General features: G+C 49.2%; 6 protein-coding genes across 6 annotated transcripts; 2 read left to right on the top strand and 4 right to left on the bottom strand.

The window, feature by feature from the left end:
• Positions 1–125: 125 nt before the first annotated feature.
• On the bottom strand, positions 126–820 carry KY384_008767 (uncharacterized protein; the record flags this gene model as incomplete). Its single annotated transcript, XM_044817254.1, has 2 exons — positions 126–697; positions 763–820. The coding sequence occupies 2 exons, from the start codon at positions 818–820 to the stop codon at positions 126–128; spliced, it is 630 nt and encodes a 209-aa protein (XP_044665849.1).
• A 1,639-nt stretch (positions 821–2,459) lies between these two features.
• Positions 2,460–3,437, top strand: KY384_008766 (uncharacterized protein; the record flags this gene model as incomplete). Its single annotated transcript, XM_044817253.1, has 2 exons — positions 2,460–2,626; positions 2,708–3,437. 2 exons carry the CDS (start codon positions 2,460–2,462, stop codon positions 3,435–3,437), a joined length of 897 nt encoding a protein of 298 aa, XP_044665848.1.
• Positions 3,438–6,522: 3,085 nt separating this feature from the next.
• KY384_008765 (uncharacterized protein) lies at positions 6,523–7,886 on the bottom strand (the record flags this gene model as incomplete). Its single annotated transcript, XM_044817252.1, has 2 exons — positions 6,523–7,596; positions 7,659–7,886. The coding sequence occupies 2 exons, from the start codon at positions 7,884–7,886 to the stop codon at positions 6,523–6,525; spliced, it is 1,302 nt and encodes a 433-aa protein (XP_044665847.1).
• Positions 7,887–10,154: 2,268 nt separating this feature from the next.
• KY384_008764 (uncharacterized protein) lies at positions 10,155–11,256 on the bottom strand (the record flags this gene model as incomplete). The annotated part of the gene is made up of 4 exons (XM_044817251.1): positions 10,155–10,333; positions 10,444–10,857; positions 11,020–11,139; positions 11,184–11,256. The coding sequence occupies 4 exons, from the start codon at positions 11,254–11,256 to the stop codon at positions 10,155–10,157; spliced, it is 786 nt and encodes a 261-aa protein (XP_044665846.1).
• A 1,573-nt stretch (positions 11,257–12,829) lies between these two features.
• Positions 12,830–16,073, top strand: KY384_008763 (uncharacterized protein; the record flags this gene model as incomplete). The annotated part of the gene is made up of 2 exons (XM_044817250.1): positions 12,830–13,309; positions 14,553–16,073. 2 exons carry the CDS (start codon positions 12,830–12,832, stop codon positions 16,071–16,073), a joined length of 2,001 nt encoding a protein of 666 aa, XP_044665845.1.
• A 371-nt stretch (positions 16,074–16,444) lies between these two features.
• On the bottom strand, positions 16,445–18,863 carry KY384_008762 (uncharacterized protein; the record flags this gene model as incomplete). Its single annotated transcript, XM_044817249.1, has 5 exons — positions 16,445–16,459; positions 16,507–17,047; positions 17,183–17,731; positions 17,859–18,115; positions 18,198–18,863. 5 exons carry the CDS (start codon positions 18,861–18,863, stop codon positions 16,445–16,447), a joined length of 2,028 nt encoding a protein of 675 aa, XP_044665844.1.
• Between the last annotated feature and the right edge of the window lie 1,158 nt (positions 18,864–20,021).

The raw sequence follows: 20,021 nt of genomic DNA, 5'->3' as shown, positions 1-20,021 counted from the left end.
CACATGCCAGAACTTCCACATCATCGTACATCATCATACATCATGCTTCGTATCTTTCCAATCGCTTTCCCACGCCCACCATCTGCTCCCGTTCCCCGTCTAACCCGTAATACATGTTTCACATCTCATCTCCCCCCATCCGTCCCACTCGTCTCCACCGACCTCGCAAGCTTCTCCACCCCCTCACCCTCGACCCTCATACCAACCCACTCATCCGTCGGCTTGGCCCCAATCGCCTCACTAGTATAGAATCCAATACTAGGCTCATTCCACTTCAGCACGTTCCACCCCAGTCTCGCCACGCCCGCACCCCCGCTCTCGACATGCACGCGTTGTGCCTCCCTCGCTAGCACCCGAAACAATAGTTTGCCATACCCGTGTTTTCTGTACTGTGGGCGGACGAAGAGGTCTTCGAGGAAGATTCCGGGCGAGGCTTGCCAGGTGCTGTAGGAGGTGAAGAAGAGGGCAAAGCCTGCTGCTTCGTTTGTATGTGGGGGATATAGGAGGAGGGTACGTGCGTAGCCGGGCGTAAAATCTTGCTTGGGTTGCGAGGAGGTGGAGGCGAGGTTGGTGGATGGGTTTGGGGAGATGGGGAAGGAGAGGCTGGAGCGTAGGGATGCTTCGGTGGCTTTGACTTCGTGTGTGGCCTTCTCGTATTTGGCGAGCTCGTGGATTAGGGAGAGGATGAGGGGGACGTCTGAGCGAGGTTTAGTAGAAATGAAAGGCCATGTGTAGGGACGGCGCGAGAGAAAGGCTTCTGACCGTCCTCTGTGGCGTAGCGGACGAGTGGGCCTGCAGCCTCGCCGCTCGCTGTTGCCATTGCTGGGATGTTTTGCGGATGTCAGAAATTAGGTTGGGCAGGTGTCAAGAACGGTCGAGCCTTATTATACGTTGTGAAGGTACATCTTTCACGTGAATGTCATACTCCTGGCCTCCAGGCTCGAGACCTCATTGTACGAATTGAGACGATGGTAGCACTTATCATTGTCTTTGATGCTTCGAATTGGAGAGTGGCGTGAATCCTCATGCAGGATTCCTGCTGGCACAAATCTACATGCCAGTATGCCAAATATTCCAGGCTACACTGGAAATTGTTGGCCTTTCTTAAGCGGCACAGTATTCCCGTGCCTCTTCCCAATGATTTTGTATCATTCAGGAGGTTGTCATCAACGATAGTGGTACCCGTCTGTTGAACTCGCTGCACACCCTCCTGACTTCCCAGCTGACTGCTGAGAAACTACATGGAGATGGAAAAATGCCCGTCACTGTTTCAATGCCTATGGCTGATGATGTTCAGGTGCTTCGTAAATTATAGTCACAAGTATCACTAATGTCTCCCCCTTCGACGAACAACGAGTCATCAATTTTACAATTCAATTTAAATTCTCAAAACTTTCGTAGCTTCCACGACATCAAGCTGACTTTCTTCACTTTCAGTGGCGCCAGGACCCAAGAAGGATTGGGAAAGGGTGAAAGGGATCGTAGGACCCTTGTGAACTTCAACCAGAGGGCGTAGAGTGTCTGTGCCACACATCAGGCTGTGCGCCGCCGGGGCTCCTGTCAAGTCAGCGACTGCGATTGGACTGCCGACTTTTGCCTTCCTTGAGAGTTGGTGCGCTTATGCAGTTCTTGAGACTGACGAGTCATGCAGAGACACAAATGTCGCAACTCCAGGACTCGCTCTAGGTCATATCCTTGCCATGAATGGCCTTGACTCTCTTCGTTGGATGTTGAGTACTTCGCCACGAAATCTATGTTTTCCTCTGATATGAGGCTGTGCTCTGATCATACAGCTGCAAAAGGTGAAGAGTCTTCAGCCGGGTGCCCCATATGTATGGCATTCCACGCAAAGCGCACTTGCATTACCGTCTTGTCTGAGACTGAAGGATTTGTTTTCTTGTGCATGCATTGATACAACTCTGTGCCGAAGGCTTAGAGTCATCAAAGTTCGCTGCAGCTGCTTCTTAAGATTGACTCTGGGACCTTCGATACCCCGCTAATGGACAATCTCAAATGTTGGCCTCGTTGAATGATTTGAGATTACAGGCTGCAAGTGCATCTGTTCCGTGCTCTATCTTCGAGGCGAGCCTGGAAAAGTGGCGTATTCTATGGATATTTGGCAGACAACGGTACTTGACTCGGCCAGAAAATGTCATGCTATTCCTTTGCGGCTGCTGAAGAAGATTTGTCATGCCACCTTCATTCGGGAGATCCCTTCACGAAGTAAGCGTATTTTGACAAGCCCTCAGACAAGTATCTCTTTTTGGACGCTACTGACCATCGTGGTCATGCTGATCAACCTCTCGGTGACTGTCTGGGCAAGCGTTGCATTTCCTGTAACACAAGGGATATCGCTGTTGTTCGAGGGAAGTTGTTCTAAAACATCAAGTTTGGATACAGGACTGCATGTCGTTATCAATGTTCTCAGCATTCTCCTCTTATCTGCTTCCAATTACACCATGCAATATCTTAGCTCGCCGACACGCAAAGAGCTTGATCGGGCTCATGCTGCTGGGAAGTGGCTGGATATTGGTGCTCCGACGCTAAAGAATCTTCTATTCATCAAACCACGACGATCTATGACTTGGTTGAGTCTCGCCTTGAGCTCCATACCTTTGGCCATTTTGTGAGTCGAGCCACACAGCCAGAAAGAATTGTCACTTCATACTGCAATCCTCACTGAGTCCATTTCCTGACATTTGCAAAGGTACAATTCCACAATCTTCACTTCTTTTGAGTCAAACGATTATAGCGTGGCTGTTGTCAGCAAAGACTTCTTTTCGGGCGGAAGTTTTGATCAGAATGGAACACACTATCGAGCGAAAGATGGCCCGAAAGAGGGCCCGGCCTTGCGAAGCCTTGTCACCCCGGCAATACGTTTTGACAACTCGACTTTTGGCATGCCTTCATGGGCTTACAAGGAGTATGTCGCCGACTTCATTAGTGAATTGCAGAGTTCGCCAGATAAGTTACAGCATCTATCAAATAAAGACTGTATCAACACATACTCCACAAGGATGTTGACTGGACATCGGAATTTATTTGCGGTTACTAGTGGTAAAAGATTCTCAGTAGAAGGTCTCGACAACAACGTCACGAGTGGAAGCCTGCTCTACACTGATCAGATTTCAACGAATGAATACATCAACAGCTACCCACCTCATTATGAGCCTTTCGATTACTTGTGCTCAGGGCTTCCTGGGTACATCAATGGGACCTTGAAAAGATGCACGCCCGACAATAACAGTCCCGACACCTGGAATCTATTCGGCTTTGACATTGAGCATTGCCGCAGCGAGGTGGTTGCTGAACACTGTCGATTGTTTTTCAACAGAACATTCTCGATTACAATCATTATATGCAATGTTGTGAAGGTAGGCTGTATGATATATGCAGCAGCCTATCTAAGAGACGAAATGCTTTGTACGCAAGGGTGAGTTTCACCTGTCCCAGACAATGAAGAAATGCTGAAATCTTTAAGTGATATACTGAGCTCGTTTCTGGCTCGACCGGACCCATACACTACCCAGACTTGTCTTCTTAGTAAATTGGACATAGAGAGATGCGTGTGGATCCCTCACCTTTACAAGTGTTCACCAAATGATCCTAAGGTCTATGTGGCAACATCGCTCCGCTGGTACCGTGCGGCAAGCCTCAAGCGCTGGATCTTCCTCCTCTTAATTGCTATCGTAGGTATGGCAGCTTCGGCAGCCCTTCTTCACCGCGGAATTCAGACACTCAAACAATTCACGGGCACGTCATTGACCTCTTTATGGAAAACAGGTCTAGGTCGGGTAGATCCTCTGTCTCTGATAACCTCTTATGCTCGCATCGGGCCCGCATATTCTACCAATAGCCCTACGTCTATTCTGCTACTTGCTAACCTGCCCCAACTTCTAGTCAGTCTTTTGCACCTCAACTATAATAGCATCTTCACCTGCATGCTCATGGAAAAGGAATGGAATGACTTTGGTCATCATCGCAAACCGCTCCGAGTCTCCTCGCCTACCAATGGACAAAGATCTTCGTATTTTCTTTCCCTGCCATATGGCTATGCCATCTCGCTCATCATCCTGTCGGGGCTAATGCACTGGCTCGTTTCTCAATCGATTTTCTTGGCCCAGATCAATGCCAGCGATCAGGATCCGGCAAAGGGAGGCGTCCAGTATCTTGTTTCAACATGGGGATACTCTTGCATAGGAATCGTCTTTATTCTGATGCTGGGCTGCTCAATGATCTTTGCAGTCATCCTCACGGGCTGTCGACGGCTACGACCGGGGATCCCATTCGCAGGTCACTGTAGCGCAGTACTGAGTGCTGCTTGCCAAAGACTTCCAGCAGACTCCAAAGTATCAGTATTACCGGTACAGTGGGGAGTCGTGAACGAGGCTGAAGGGGTCCAGCATTGCACTTTCAGCTCTTTCGAGGTATCACCAGCTGAACCAGGTAGTCTGATGAAGTAATGACAATCTTGATATCTTCAAGGAGCTGGAGGTGATTTCAACAAACATGAAGTACCCGTAGGCGACATCGGCAATCACAAGTCAAAAGCCATGAGTGATGGCTTTGAATTTAAGTATCTAGAGTGCACACAGCAGCTGGACCCCGTGAGGAGTGATGCATCCCATAGACACGGAGAGCTATTGGTAGATCACAAGGTAATCACGAGCACTTCAGCATCAAAATTACCTTAAGTTGCGTGCCAGCTGCACAGTCTGATGACCAAAAGTACTACGGAAAAGTGGCTCCATTCCCCCTCTCTTTCATACTCAATCATCCCAACGAGCAACTGAACGATCTACCCTTTCCTACCTTGTCTGACACACTCAACGGCCTGTAGCTCGCTTCTCTCAGATCTTTCCGCCACCGCAACTCTGAACACATCATGTGCCTTAGGAAACACTTTTCTCCAATCTGTTGAAGTCCTCTCCCTGTCGTTTCACCTCGTCACCGTCAATATATCCTTCTTCTTCCTTCTCACTCATACCATTTTACTTCAATCTTCATCTCAACATGAAAGATTCCCCTAATCGGCCTCTCCCGTCTCTAGGAACATACAAATTGCTCCCAAAACTCTCGCTCCTGCCTCCATCGCCGGTAGTAGCACCTTCATGACCTGTACACAATACTTATTGCTCTGAACATGTAGCACCCACCTCAATAAATACACACCCGCCGGAATCACTCTTCACGAAATTTATCCTCTCCGCTACCTGCCTTGCCACCTCACAACATTCTTCCGCATAGTCAAGTCGCCTGCGACCACATCATCTAGAAGATCTTGAATCATAATACCTGTACTCCGCATCATTCCGTAACCTCTAGACTCACCAGCATTGTAATGCCGCCATAGCAACAAAGACTCCATTTCCCACACTCCACTCACTTGCCCTTTGTCACCTGGCCCACCGCCCACTCAGCTCGTCTCTCCCAATCCCCATCCCCATCTTCCCCGACACATATCCGTAAGTCCTTAAATCTGAGGGTTAGGTTTAGACCCTGTGTTCGCAATCTCATCCTCGCATGGCCCACCTCTGTATATAGTAGCCATCACATATCCACCGCGGAGGGAGGATAGGAAGGCAAAGATGCTAAGGGTGCCGAGAAGTGGGTATGGAAGCGGGTTCGGGAGGAGGGGCAGCGGGAGAGGCAGGGGGGAAGGGTGGGGGTATTGGGAAGAGGAGACAGGGGATGGTGATAGATGGGGCGGGGGGCGGGGCGGGCGTGATGGGAGTAGTACATGAGGTGGTGGAATAGGGGACGAAGTGAGGGATGCGGTAAAAGCGTCGAGTCGAGAAGAGTTGACGTGGATAGAGTGTGCAAGAAGGGTCATGGAAGGCGTTGCTGTGAGGAGCGGCTGATGGGTACAGCAGACTTGAGTAGCTTCTTCTTCTTCTGAAAAGGACTTGAGGACTGAAGCCGAGACCGGATCGAGAAATTGATTTAGCGCTAGGTTTTTGTAAGCCAAGTCAACGAGAGCGCCATCTGAGAAGGCCATAGTAATTGATTCATAAGATTATACACCATGCTGCTGTTTACCGCCTATCGAGTCAGACCGCTGAGATGCTCTATCTCGGTCTTTATTCCCTACTAAAAGCTGACACCTCTGGGTCTCCACTTGGCAGACTTTCCAAATTCCGATATCCTGCTCAGAAATGTATCTTATAATTCCAACCAGTACCCGTGAGGCTTTTACTAGAGAGTGAAGTTTCCTTATCGTGGTCGCGTGCCAAATTTACCAGAGATCTTTGCTAAGAAGCGTATTCAAAGGCCTCAGCAATGTAGTGGATGGCATCGCTGGCTTGTTCACGAGAAATTACCTCAGCGGCAGCGCTGTCTTGCCCGCTGGGCAGCGGAAACCATTGGTTAAAGCGACCATGGGGATCGTATCTACTCTTGATTTCTTTCAATCTTGGGAGGTTGGTTCCGTAGATAACCTCCAATGGTTCGTCGCCGTTCGCGTAATTGATGTAACTTGGGTCACTGATCAGCAAACGTCACACGTGAGGGAAACATCTCGATTTACCTAGCGGGTGGTGTACCTCCATTTGCCAACCACAGGAGAGCGCGAACACTCTGGCCGAAGACATTGGCCGCGCCATCTAGAGCTGAATTATCATACCACGTTTCAACTATAACGTTATACTCAGCCGAACGCCACGGGTAAGAAGAGGATTCGTTGCCGAATGACTTCGCTTTTTCGAGTGCGTAACGCTCCACGAGGACCGTCGTTTGTTCCGTGCCTGGATTCTGTAGGAAACTAAGATACTCGTTCCAGATCGCGCGAAAGATCGTTGGATTTAAGGTGTTGACAGCAGCTGAATAAGATGGCTTGCGGCCACCTCTGACGCAGAAAGCTTCGCTTCCTGCATTCACCACGTTGTATGGTTGCCATGCTGTTTGTTCCGTAATCGGTCCGACTGCGAAGATGGAGCTGAAGGCAGCTCTACCTGCTGCTTCCGTACCAAGGTAGAAGGGGAAAACTATAATACTGGGCGTGTAGCCTGGCGGAGTCGCTGCGAAGTACAAAAAGATGGCCATTTCAGGGGCCAGGACGAGATCGTTAATGGCCTGGACGAGTATCTCGAGTTTCTCTGGCGCAAATATGAGAGGGCCAAGCCAGGCTCCGTTTTGTTCGGTTGGTACTGGATAAGATTTCACGGTCGCTGATGTGACGATGCCAAAGTTGGCTCCTGCCCCTCGATATGCCCACCAAAGATCTGTGTCTGCTGGAGTAATGGTCTGGAAGTTGCCATCGGCATTCACCACCGTCATCGAGAGGACGTTGTCGACTCCAAATCCATAGAGACCCATCAAGCGACTGTACCCAGCGCCAAGGTTCGCGCCGAAGATGCCGATACAATTACAATTGCCTGTGACGACTTGTGCGCCATTGTCATATGCCGCACTGACAACGTCTCTGACGATCGCGCCTCCTTGAATGGTGACTTCTGTCTTTCCTCCATTAAATGTAATTGCGGAGATGCCCTGCAGATTGATGATGACGTCGGCAGGTCCAATGTTGAGTGTCGTAGACCAACCGTTGCCCCCGCCCGAGGCAAGAAAGGTGATATCGTTTGCGATGCAGTATTGCACCTGCGATCACTTAGTGTCATGATTATGAGTTGCAGCCGAACTTTCGACGAAGTAGTACATACAGTCAAGAGCACGTCCTGTTCGGATGCGATGTTGACGATACTGTTGGGGGCCAATGGGTCATAGTCGCTCCAGCGCACGGCTACAGCTGGATGATCGATTGATGCATTCGCTGACAGCTTTGGCCTGAGTTCCTTGTCAATATCGAGCGCATTGATTGCAAAAACGAACGTCAAGCATGCGATCAGACAGGTAAATGTGTGAGGCGCAAATTCCAGGCAGGTCAACATGTCGGAGTATGACAATTGTGAGTATGTCCTTGCGATTTTATGGAGAAATGAAGTGAAGTGAAAGTAGCAAAGCAAAGCAAAGCAAAGCCGAGAAGAAAGGAAATGATTAGCAATTTGCCATCACCAAGTGGTGATGATGACCCGTTTATTCACTATATGCTGATGTGTTGGCCAGAGATTAACACATTCGCCACCTCAGATTTTTTGGAACAAATTTTAAAGAGATAGACAAGCTTTATGATCAGCATCTTCTTGGTATGCTGCTGACTTTGATGAATGACTTGACTGGTGAAGCAACGATAACGCTGGGCTGAATGAAACAGTCCCAGAGGCTGGACCTTGAGCGTTGTGGATATAAGCTTTTCTAGCATATGTAGTCAGTATTATGCAGCATATTGATCTACATGTTGATGTTGAGTTTTGCTGATGACCTCTCGTATGACTCTTTGTTTACGTTACTTGTCATAGTCTAAAGCGTCCTATCTACGGGACGAGGCGACGGACACGAGCCATGCTATTTTGGGGCTATAACAACAAGCAAAGATTGTATTGCATGCTAGGATTGTGACAGCTCATTTAGATTTTTGTAAGGTGTGGCAAGCTCGTGGATCACACGCGGAAAGTGGAGGCTGGTGGACACAAGCCCCCAGCCCCTCGGGCTTCGAGGCGGGAGAGCATGCCAAGACGCTAGTAATCACTGCCAAGACCTTAGCGTGAATCTGGCCGTCGGCGACATTCATGCTCTATCTTCCCCATTATGCATGTGGTTCGTAAGCCATCTTCAGTCTTCAATATGATAAGCGAGCTCTGGCTCAAGCAAGTTCACAATGAACAGTCTTTTCTAAGTTTCTGGGTCTGGAATCTCTCCTGTTTTGCAAATTAGCTCTTCAATCAAGGTTAATCTGACCGCTTCAATGTCAGAAACCTTCATCAAATATGTCGTGCGGAGAATGCCCAGGCGTCTGAAACTTCATAATCGCCATCTGAATCTCCTTCGTGCTTCTCTTCATCGAGAAAATACCCAAGCGTAGATCACTTTGTCATCTCCGTCCAAATCCTCGCTTTGTTTAGTCTTCTTTCCAAAAATTGCCCAAGCGTATATGACTTTGTTGTCCTCGTACGTAGTCGTGGACCTAATCAATGTCGTTACAATGATGATCAATTGATTACAGGTATCAAAAGCGGTTCAGGTACCACCATTGTGCAAGACTGGAAGAGGGTCGCTAGAGTAACTTTCTGTGCAGAGAGGCTTGTAAAAGCTGGAGGTGCTGGGAATGTAGGCCTTACTCTGTGCAAAACTGAGAGAAGCGTAGGGGGCCGAGGAGATCCCGGTGATGGGGAGGAGAGGTAGGTGCGGGAAAGTCGCGGTGGTATAAGGGAGGGAAATAGAGGCTTATAAAGGAAATAAAAGGGCTCGATATGATGGAAGAAAGGATGGTAGTGATTTTCAAGGGAGTGATAGATACCATGAGGGTGTAGAAGAGGTATTGTACCCAGGCATTTCGATTCAGAATTTCATCGCTTAGAGCTGGGCTTTTATTGGAGCCGGCTGCGAGGACTGAAGACCGGCTATCAAAGGCGGGACAGGGGCTGGCGTTCCCTTCGTCTGCTCGGTTCATGATATCGCCGGGTAAGGTACTTGAAGTTGGCTATTTGACGCGAGAGATAATTTTGGGGATAACAGAGTGTGGGAGTATGATTCAGCCCTACACCATTTGGAAGCTCAACTTTAAAAAAGCCTGTTTTAGTAACGTTCGATTACGCCCAATGGCATGAGTCATTAGCCTATGCTGTACACAGAAGTAGCGTGTAGGTCCGAGACTCACTTCGAAGCGAATGGCTTTGTCATCATTATTGCTTACATTGCAGTCTCGTCCCGGTCTCTTCATTTAAAACTTTAGGAGGCGACCACGTTGCGGGTCCGATTGATCTCTTTGAAGTCACGCGTAAAGGAGCCAATTTAGAGCAGATCTTCAAATCGATGAGATGGATGCTGTACCTCGGTAGTCATTTGACATAATGCGCGGCTCGGTGACTCGAGGCGAATTATGGGGAGCATGGAGCGTGGGATTTGAGAAAGGTCAAATATCTCGGTGGCACTACCTGAATGGGTGCTTCACGCTGTTTACCCGATGTGCTCTAGGTTGTCGCGTTTTCAAGCACGTCAATTTACAAGCGTTCTTCATTTCGACATACATTTTTCACATCCCTCGTAATATCATTTTGCGCTCGCTTGTGTCTCGCTTGTTACTCATGCTTTTGCTTTCTTTATGACTTAGCCTTGATCAGCTTCCCGGAAACACGGGGAATGACAAGCCACGGATCCTCCTTGGCCGATGAGGTGAGGTCGACAGTTTCCCATTTACCGGCGCTGAGGAGGTAATCTGCTGTCGGCCTGACAAGAGAGCATCCTCCCATAAGCCAGGGCCAGGCGATCTGATAGACCCCTGGAACGTCCTGTGAGCGATATATTGCGCGAAATGAGATTCGACGGAATGTCTTGGCATGAATCCCAGAGGTGCAGAGTAGAAATGAGTAGAATGATAGAAGTACTGACCTTGCACCTTCCTACTCAACCAATCTTTCGCCTCTACATGCTCATACACAATCATCGTCCCACCGGGCCTCAACAACCGATACATCCGCTTACAGACTTGCTCCGGGTCTGGCACACCACAAAGCACCTGAACAGACAGCACTGTATCGATGGAGCCCTCCTCCACACCAAAAGACTTCATGCGCTGCACCTCTTCGATCCCGAATGGAACAATCCGGTAGATATCCTGCAACCCGAACTTTGCGACATTGGCGCGCAATTCGTCATGAAGATGTCGGTTTGGCTCAATACCGAAGATGGTCGTGACATTCGACTTATTGTAGCGCGCAAGCTGGTTGCCGCTGCCAGGACCGATTTCAAGAACGGTGCCTGAGGCCGAACCGACGAGTGCTGGGACCACGGTCTCCATTTCGCCTTTGAAGAGTGTCTTGTCTGCGTGGTGAAAATCAAACGGTCAGAATATGAGCCTGAAGAACCTGGTGCAAGCATTTATTCCATATGCAAAGGCGAGCGGCTTGAAATTCAATCGTGGGCATTCAAGGAACAATGGAATTAGATGGAGAAAGCGGCGCTCACTGATACGTAACCACATCTTGCCAAATACACGGTCGCTAATGGCGTCATAGGAGAGAAGCTCTGATGGGCTCACTTTCAATGTCGCAATGTCGAAGAGCACCAGGAAGAAGCCTTTGAACCCTTGCGTTCAGTCTTTATTAACGTTTGCAAAGGGCTGCGCTCACTGTACAAAGCTACGAGCATGAACAGCAGCGGCTCCCCGTACGAGAGGGCACGGTTGATGGGATGAAGAGCCATGATGATTGCGGCACTAGGTCAAAAGTTACTGTATCCACAAATAGGCAAGAAGCGACGAAAACTGATGTCTCCAGTTGCAGGAGGCAACGGGCATATAAATCTGCAGAATTGCTCGGCTATTGATTCCCTCGCTATGATTCGGGGTGGCAGGGTAATATCGCGCCGTCGATATTTCAATACGATAAGGACGCCAATCGTAAGGCGAGGAAAATCTTATACCGACGGCTCCATTGGCGTCCTTTTCATATCAAAGTGATTCTCTCGACAGCACCAGTAAACGGCACTATCACCTGCGGCTTATCATGTGCATCATCTCAGGGTCGCTCATCCGTTCAGTCAACCGACTAAACAGATCGATCTACGACTCGTACAGATACTCTTAACGATCGACCCTACCCATCGATTCAGTGCAAAGGAAGGAGTTAGAAATTCCCGCTCAATGGGCCATTGATGAATATGATGGGACACGACGAGGTAAATTCTTCAGCAGGTTTTCAAATGACTCATATGAAAACGGGCCAAGTGGTTCTACTGGTCTTTTTTGAGGCTCAGGCGAGGTTGCCGCCTAGATCATGTGAAGCTTACCAACATTGAAAGTCGGGTTTTTAAATAATGAACTTCCTGGAAGTCGGGTATATTGGCCGTTCCAGCCTTGCGTCCGTGGGCTGTGCCGCAAGATCAAATACCAATCTATGATGTTTTCATAACTCATTCCCTGCTATGAAGTAATTCGACCTATGACTTGGATTGCGTTTTCTTTTGAGGATAAAGACTGCGCGTTCGCGCCTTCTAGCTCCTCCTACGGAAATAGGTGGAGGCTTTGCGCGTGCACATTTGGCTCTGCTAGACACTACAGTAATGAAAGGAGGTCGAACAAGTGATTTCACCAAGGTTTGAGCATCTATCTGTCTAGTAACGTCCTGCAAGCAGAAGATCAAGGCTGTGATACTAGGTTGGGCATGAAGGTGAATGGAGAAGCAAAACTACGCGGAGGGATATCCGGGCGAGACCCCTCAGACCGAGGGTCGGGTAATCGGAACATGGCCGCGCCAAATCTATAGGGGCCTTTTTAGAGGAGGGGGTACCTAAAAAGCGCGGGTTATCACCCCGGCTCTGGGCTGTACCTCCCTAAAGATGGCTTTAATCCTGAATTTGGCGTGGCCATGTTCCGATTACCCGACCCTCGGACCTCGTAGCATCTGGTGCTAGCTCTACTAGCGGCGGGATTGAAGCAACGGCGCCCAGCTAGCGGCTCGGCATCGTCTGCACGTTGAGAACGCGTCTTGGCGTATTTCTTAAATTTGTTCAATGCTTCATTCAACGGGGTGGAGCAGAAGCTCAGATCGTGCGCTTGTAATGCTGTTGTTGATGAATTCAAAACAATGTGTTGCAGTTTCCCAGCGTATAGCTGGTCGCAGGCCCTCATGGGGTGGTGAATCTGCCGATCTAGCTAAGCCACGATTGGGCATCGTCATGAGGCTGAGAGGAGGTTGGCCGAATTCGACATCTCGTCACCTCTCCTGTTCAGAGGCTCTCAAAGCTTTGCACACTGACTTGGTTCTGTGGAGAAACAATGGCTGAAGCGATCACAGTCGTAGGCCTCGTCGCAGCCATAATCCAAATCACCAAGTGCTCGAAGAGAATCCTCGATCACTGCAAAGATGTCAATGACAAGTCAATTCAAGTTCCCAGAAGTATCCAATCTGTGACCATTCAACTCCCCGTGCTCAATCATGTTCTCGATCAAGTCAAGTACCACGTTGAATCTAATTCATCACACCAGGATCCCTGGCCTGCACTACGCTCGCTTCTCGGAGCCTGCTCCAAAGAGATAAGGCACTTGGAAGGCGTCTTGAGCAATATAATCCCATCCTCGCCTGCCAAAAGTTGGAACAAGACGTCTTTACTGATGAAAAGCCTTCGATATGACGCCGAAGTTACAAGAACGACTCACAATCTTGGCCAACTGACTCATACAGTTCACTTTTACCTGACCAATGAGACAGCTCAATCAACACGTATGCTGGTAGCTAATAGTCAAAAGCTTCTTCAGGTAAGCATCGCCTGTATTCATGACGGATTAGATTCACGTTGAAAGCGTAAGGCTCTCGATCAAAGGAATCAAATCGGCCGCTTTGTAACCAGGCCAAGTCTTCTCAGAGAAGCCCTCGACAGCGTAAATCACTTCCAGGTCTCTGAAACTGATGAAGAGATTGATGTGGATGGAGCCATGGGAAGGAGTGACCCCCGAAGCCAAGCTAGTCGTCCGGACCATCTAATGCTGCATTCGCATGAAATCGGCACGCCCAAGGATAGTTTTGACATCGCTGGCATGCTGTGTCATTGCAAGCGTCCTCAGATCCAGACTTCTTGGGAGCAGAGATTTCTCGGTACCACTGTAATGTCGCAATCTGAGTTCTCACATAGGAAAGGGTGCTACTTATTCCGCGAAGAAGAATATGTTACGAGGCTGTGTCTTCAGCTGAGAGGTAGTATGTTGAGTGTTGCGGGACAGATTTCTCTTGCCCTACGGTACGGTGCGGGTGGCATGTCGATAAGCCCCCATCTCGAAATTCGGGGTGTCCGTCGATCCAACTCGCCCGTATTCAAATTATTACATGTATTTTCCGGGTGCACTCAAGGCGAAAGCGTACCGAAAATGATAGAGGTGGGGGGTCGAATTAGGTCATTGATCCAGAGCAGACGAGTCTCGCCGTATGATCTTGATCAAGATGGAAGAGCAGTCATAAATGTTGGTCTCATGCATACCGTTCGAAAAAAGGACTGACACCTTTCAAGGTGGTTTTTGACGAATTATTTGGGGGAATTGCATACGAATCTGGAATTACCTCAAGTTATAAGGAACACAGAAATCGTTTCATAAAGGAATTGACCCTTATGGGCTTCTCTATGAATGAAGAACCTGATGAGGGCATGCATGGAAAGTGGTATGGCCATCATAGGTGTGATACAGAGGGGGTGTTGATGAACCAACAGCACCATACTTGACCGCTTGATCTTACAAGGCTACTACACCAGGGCTAAACCTTCAACAGGCTTCATTTCAGAGCTTATTGACCTTGGTGCACAATTTGGTGAGACGGCTCGACATCACAATTTGCTTGGACTTGGACCAAATCCATATCAGACCTTCTTTCAATCACCTCAGTTAGCTCCCCAATTTATACTCGTAATCATGAAGTTAGTCGAAGACTTTGCCGATCGTGAGACAAGTCCTTCACCATTTAGTAATTACGGCTGAATTTAAAGCAGATTGCGGATGTAACAGCCTCCAGATTGCCATATTGCAAAGAGCAAAGGTCAGATTTGAGCGCTGTTTGCCGCAGGATGACAAGAGTATGCTGGAGCGTAACTTGTTAGGGCAGACCGCTCTCCATCTTGCTGCCGATTGGCCGTGGGCTTGTCAACTTCTTCTGGATGCTGGGGCGGACTACACAGTCACAGATCGTCTCCACCTTCTTCCACTATCATATGCATGTCAACTGAGCTGTTGTGACACCGTGCAAATGCTCTTAGCTGCCGGCAGCCCTTTTCTGACAAACGACGTTGAGTCTACTCACGTCTTAGAGCATGCAGTCGTCGCGAATGCCGATGAGGAGCTCCTTTCTTTCCTTGTCCAGGAACTAGCGCATCGAAGACGACTTCTTCTTGAAAGCGCGAAAGCGCTCCTCCCGCGCCAGAAGTTCAGTGCAATTACCGCCTCGATGAACGGATTGCCCGATACGGAGGCGCCATCTTTGGTATACGCGATAAATGAGGTGGGTGGCTCAGCAGACCCAAATTACTACTGCTGCACGGCATATACCATTTACAATATCTCATACCTTACGACGACTTTAGCCGAGCAACTGTATGCAGCTGGGTTCCAGAATGTCACAGCAAGAGACTCCGCAGGTTTCACACCTCTTGTGAGGGAAGTCACAAGGACAAGGAAGGTTTGGGACCCGATGGACCCTACACCGATGAATTTCCCCATGATCATGTGGTACTTCCGCAAAGGCGCTTCTTTTCTGCAGCCTACACCATCAAAGGCCTCGAACTCGAGATGGGTCTCCACAGTCAATCTGGTGGCACAGGAAATTGGGCAGTGGTTCGAATTGGAAGTCCATAGCCACCTATCATTCGAACAAAGGCTACAGATCCTTCCAAAAGAGTCAATGAAAGAGGTTTTGCAACTGGTTCTAGGCTCTCGATTCATAGGCTCACATGATTTCTGTCGCTGCAAATGTTCTCTATCTGGATGCAGGCCACCCAAAATGTTCCTTAAGGGATTTGGATGGTATCGCTATTTACAAAGGCGGACACTTCTACGTCTCAGACTCATCGACTGGATCATCGAAATCCTTTTGGCGACTGGTGATCCACGAGATTCATGGGTTTTCAGCCACAGCGCCTTGCGACTATGCTTATTTGAAGACCTTGGACTTCGTCATACTTGTTGCCGAATCACAAGCGGCGGTATCGTGCCACCAGTCGATCTTGAAGAAGCTCAAGAGATGACAGAAGAGGATACGCTCCCGAGGCAGAGATTTCATGAACTATATCCTAAAATCGATGCGGACTGGGAGCGAACAACTGCATCCTTCTCCGACTTCTATACCAAAATCCTCAGGGATCATATTCAGCAAGACGGCAATGAAGGCATGGACCCTGCCTACGTTAAGTCGCTTGAAGCTGCGGGTGTTAGAATCTTGGACAAAGACTCTCAGTCGCAGGTACTATCGAACGACTTTGAGGAAGAAACTTTCACTGAAGTCGGTGGTAATTCGCAAGTCATTGAAAATCCAACAATATGAAGCCGAGACACAGATATGATGACCAGATGATCAAGGCTATAAACAACACAGAGATTTTCGAGGGCAAGCTGATTGTTTGGCCCTCAAATCGCACCTGGATCACAGCTTATATCGTGCCACTGAGCTACATCATGACTTTGAGAATACCTAGGTCGTCATGGAAAATCATCTCTATGCTTCACGAAGGCTAAATTCGACATAAAAATTATGTACGTATCAAAGGTAATGCATCTCGCGACAGCAGAATACGCCAATTCCAGAAAGCCTGTCCCCAATCAAGAAAGCTATATGAACGCTCGAATGCCATCCTCGTACAGTCCCCCTCCAATGAGCCATCCGAGCCAGCCCTCCCATTTCTCACGTCAAAATCCCTAATGCTCGCACAGCTGTATCGAGTTAGCCCCTTCCCAACCCCCAAGCTATGAGAACTCACAGAAAAAGTATTCCGACTCTCAAAATCTTCCGTATTCTCCTCTACAAAAACCCTCCGTTCCGCCATCAACTCCTCCCTCTGCTCCCTCGCCTTCTCCAAGCTAACCGGGAACTCATACTCCAACCCCTTAACCGCCTCCTGAATCTCCCTCGGCAAGCCCCCCAAAACCCCACTCTCATCCACCACATCCCGTCCCCACCACTCCTTCTGCTGCGGCGGTACCTCCCCCGTCCCGATAATCCGCATATGCGGATCCACCAGGAAAAGTGCAAGGATCTTCCTATGCCCGGGTTTCGTCGGGTCAGCGAGCTTGAAGGGGAGCACGCGGTGTTGCATGACGTTGGGGAAGGCGAGGAGGCGGCCTTCGGGCGTGCAGACGGAGCCGAGATGTTGAATCGTGGGACCTTCGTTTTCGATACCGTAGATGGAGAGGACGGCGCGGTGGTCGGATTGCGGGTAGGGAGGTCGATGCCGTCGTCGACGGATTGGCGGAATGAGAGGCGCGATTCGGTTAGGTTGGAGGAGGAGTAGTAGTATAAGGCTGAGGCGCAGCTGGGATGGGGGGTTGGCATTAGTGAAGGAATTGGGTGAGAGGTTATGGAGATGCAAGGGCAGACGAGGGGGGCGGTAGAGGAGGGGAAGAGGGTGCGGTGGGGGGGATGGAGGGTGGGCTTACATGGATTCGTTCGCCATGCCTTCTACGTGCCATGTTCCGCCTTCGTACTCTGGTTTCTCTGGTGTAAGGTGGATGTTGGCGAGTTTGACGATGATTTGTAAGTTGTTCGCTTCTTTGTGGGTCCCGGAATCCGCCTTCCTGGCATCTTGCCATGAGAGAATACCTCTACGGAGATCAACGTGCGGTTTTAGGTCATACACATCGACTGCGTGCCCGTAGTGCTCTTTCATTCTTTCAGCAGGAGGTTTGAATTCTTTCGGCTCGGGCGGTATGACTTCACGATTCTCCATGTAGGCTTCGCGCCGGTCTTCGAAGTCGGCATCGTCTTCGTCTTCCTCTGGCTCCTCGGGCATATTTTCCTCCCAGTCTTTCTCGTAGCCCATGTCGCTATTACTCCAGTCCGAGACGCGCTCCGGGATTTGATGGGACCAGCTGATGCGGCTAAGAACGCGGTTCCAGAGTGGGATAGCTTTGGCGATGATGGCGGGAATAATGGCGTAGAGATCGGCATTGTCGACAGGGTGCAGGTTATTGATATAACTTGCAGCTCTGTAAAGGTCAGTTGCCGTAGTAGTATGGTCTTTTAAGCTGGCACCCCAATCTCGAGGATCCTACTGCGATCTGTTCAAAGACACCAAGGCACTTGTTGATAGAAGGGGAGGTAGGTTCAGCTTACCTGACGTCTTGAGAATGGTTACTTAGCTCGACCTCGGCAGGAAGCCACTGATACTTCCTGGACCACTCTTTAGGCACTTCCTCGGATTCTTCAATGAGAGGCACAGTTTCTCCTTTGCCAGTCCATTTCAGACAGTCATTGACGCCGCATTTATTCGCCGCTAGAATCTTGCTTTGGCCGTAGACCATAGGATAGACGGATGGGTGCACTAGGTCCAGAACCTGATTATTGGAACCCGGATGCCAGTCTTTGTCTTTCTGCGAATTTGCGATTAGTCAATAACTTCAAGGATAGTTGAACATCAAGACACTGCGGGCTGCGTTCTGCCGTGAATCTTACTTCCGGGACATTCTCCAATACCTCCACTGCGCCCTGAAGTTTCTTCTTCAGCTTCTTCCCCACGATGGTGTCAGACTTCCAGACCCCGTCAAGGGCTTCAATGCAATTAGTCTGTTCAAAGACTTCAGCCTTGTAGCGACATTCTGCGATAGCCCATTGGACCATCTTCTCTGTCATTTCAGGAGGTCCATTAGCATATTGAGAAGCTAGAGATTCCGTTTCAGTGCCAGCTTCAGAGGCCTTATCATCCTCGGTCATCGATTCGTCTTGCAGCATCGCGTCGCTATTGACCTCAGATTTGGCGTTCATCTCCAGGGGATCTACAATTTCCATTCTGCCGTTTGCCGATTCATTTTCAGAGTCGCTGTTTTCGAGGAACTCTTCCTTCCACTTCTCCACTATTGCTTCATCGAAAACTTTGCGCTGCCAGTCAGGTTTGTCGGTGATGCGATTCATCATCTCCATGAGAGTGTACTCGCGTTGCGTAAGGACTGCTGCTCTACGTTTCTTTAGCCCACCATAGCCTTCTCTGCCATCTTTAGTAGTGGATTCATACGAGCTTCCGTCTCCAAGAATGGCAATGGGATACTTGTCATCCCGGTTCTTACGCGCCGTGAGCGGCTGGCCAAAGCCAGGAAGCTCGACTTTGGCCCCTTTAGCAGACATGTTGGAGCAAACGATAGATTCAGAAGTGCTAATTGCTACCAGAACTCAGCCTTTCACACCGCGTGTAGCTTCGACCATTGGGATGAAAAGAAAGGCACGATGCAGACCGGTGCTACGAGAGACATATACAGGTGAGAATGAACATCACCTGATGAATCCACTTATCATTCTTGACGGCATGAGGCAGCAGTGGCGGTGAGCCTCCAACTTCCGCCTACCAAAGGCGCTAAAAGACCCCTAGAGCTCTAGGTGGTCATGGCCCCCGAGGCTAATGCTAGGGGCACCTAGCCACCCTTCTTGGCGCCTAGAATGGACGAGGCAACCTAAAACTTAGATTGACCTCGGAGGATTATTGAACCTCATGCTGTCGAGGATGCCTAGATGATCATTGCTAGCCTTCATCCTGCGGCGAGGTATGTCATTGCCATTGCCTGTTTTCGATCCACACAAATTTGAACAAGTTTTACTCTTGACCGATCAGATTCGTAGTTTGCAGTAGCGCAGAAGTAAACCTTCCTTCTCACATGCGATTCGATGGGCAGAGGCCGAAGGAAAGCAACAACAGTGAGCGCAGCCGCTCACTAAAGCGAGTCCAGTCACGATCATCTGACTTCCTTGCGAAAGTGGCGACCAGGCGAAGATATACGAAGAGAAAACCCAAAATCACCTCCGGCCCAATTCGGAGAAACACTAGTGCCCATGCAGGCCATAGCGGGAACGCATGCATACATCGAGATCAGATCCTTGAGATGACTATCTTGAATTCTATTTCATTGTTGTATCTGTGCCGGAGCTTTCACATGATTGAGTTTGCGACCAAAACATCTCCGAATGCTTGAGTGGCTATCAAATAGCAAAGATCAGCCTGTTGCTATGCCTGACTCGTCGCTTATGTTTTCAGGGTCCTGACATGAACATTTATCCTGAATGCTGGTGTTCAAGTCCTACATCCTGCCGGAAAGCTACACAGCATCATGTTCTCATACAATTCATCCATCCTACATTCAAATCCTCATCTTCATCTTATCCAACTCGGTCCTCTGGACATTTGGCGATTTGGACGACGATTCCGCCGTTGGTGATGCGTATTTGTCGAGTGAAGGGATCACTTTGAGGGATCTCAGAAGTTGGTTGGATCGACGTAACGCAGATTTCGAG

The sequence above is a fragment of the Bacidia gigantensis genome (genome assembly GCF_019456465.1).
Source record: "Bacidia gigantensis strain McMullin 20006 chromosome Unknown contig_304, whole genome shotgun sequence".
NCBI classification, from domain to species: domain Eukaryota; kingdom Fungi; phylum Ascomycota; class Lecanoromycetes; order Lecanorales; family Ramalinaceae; genus Bacidia; species Bacidia gigantensis.
The sequence above is the reverse complement of the archived record's forward strand: the minus strand, read 5'-3'. Positions and strand labels throughout refer to the sequence as shown.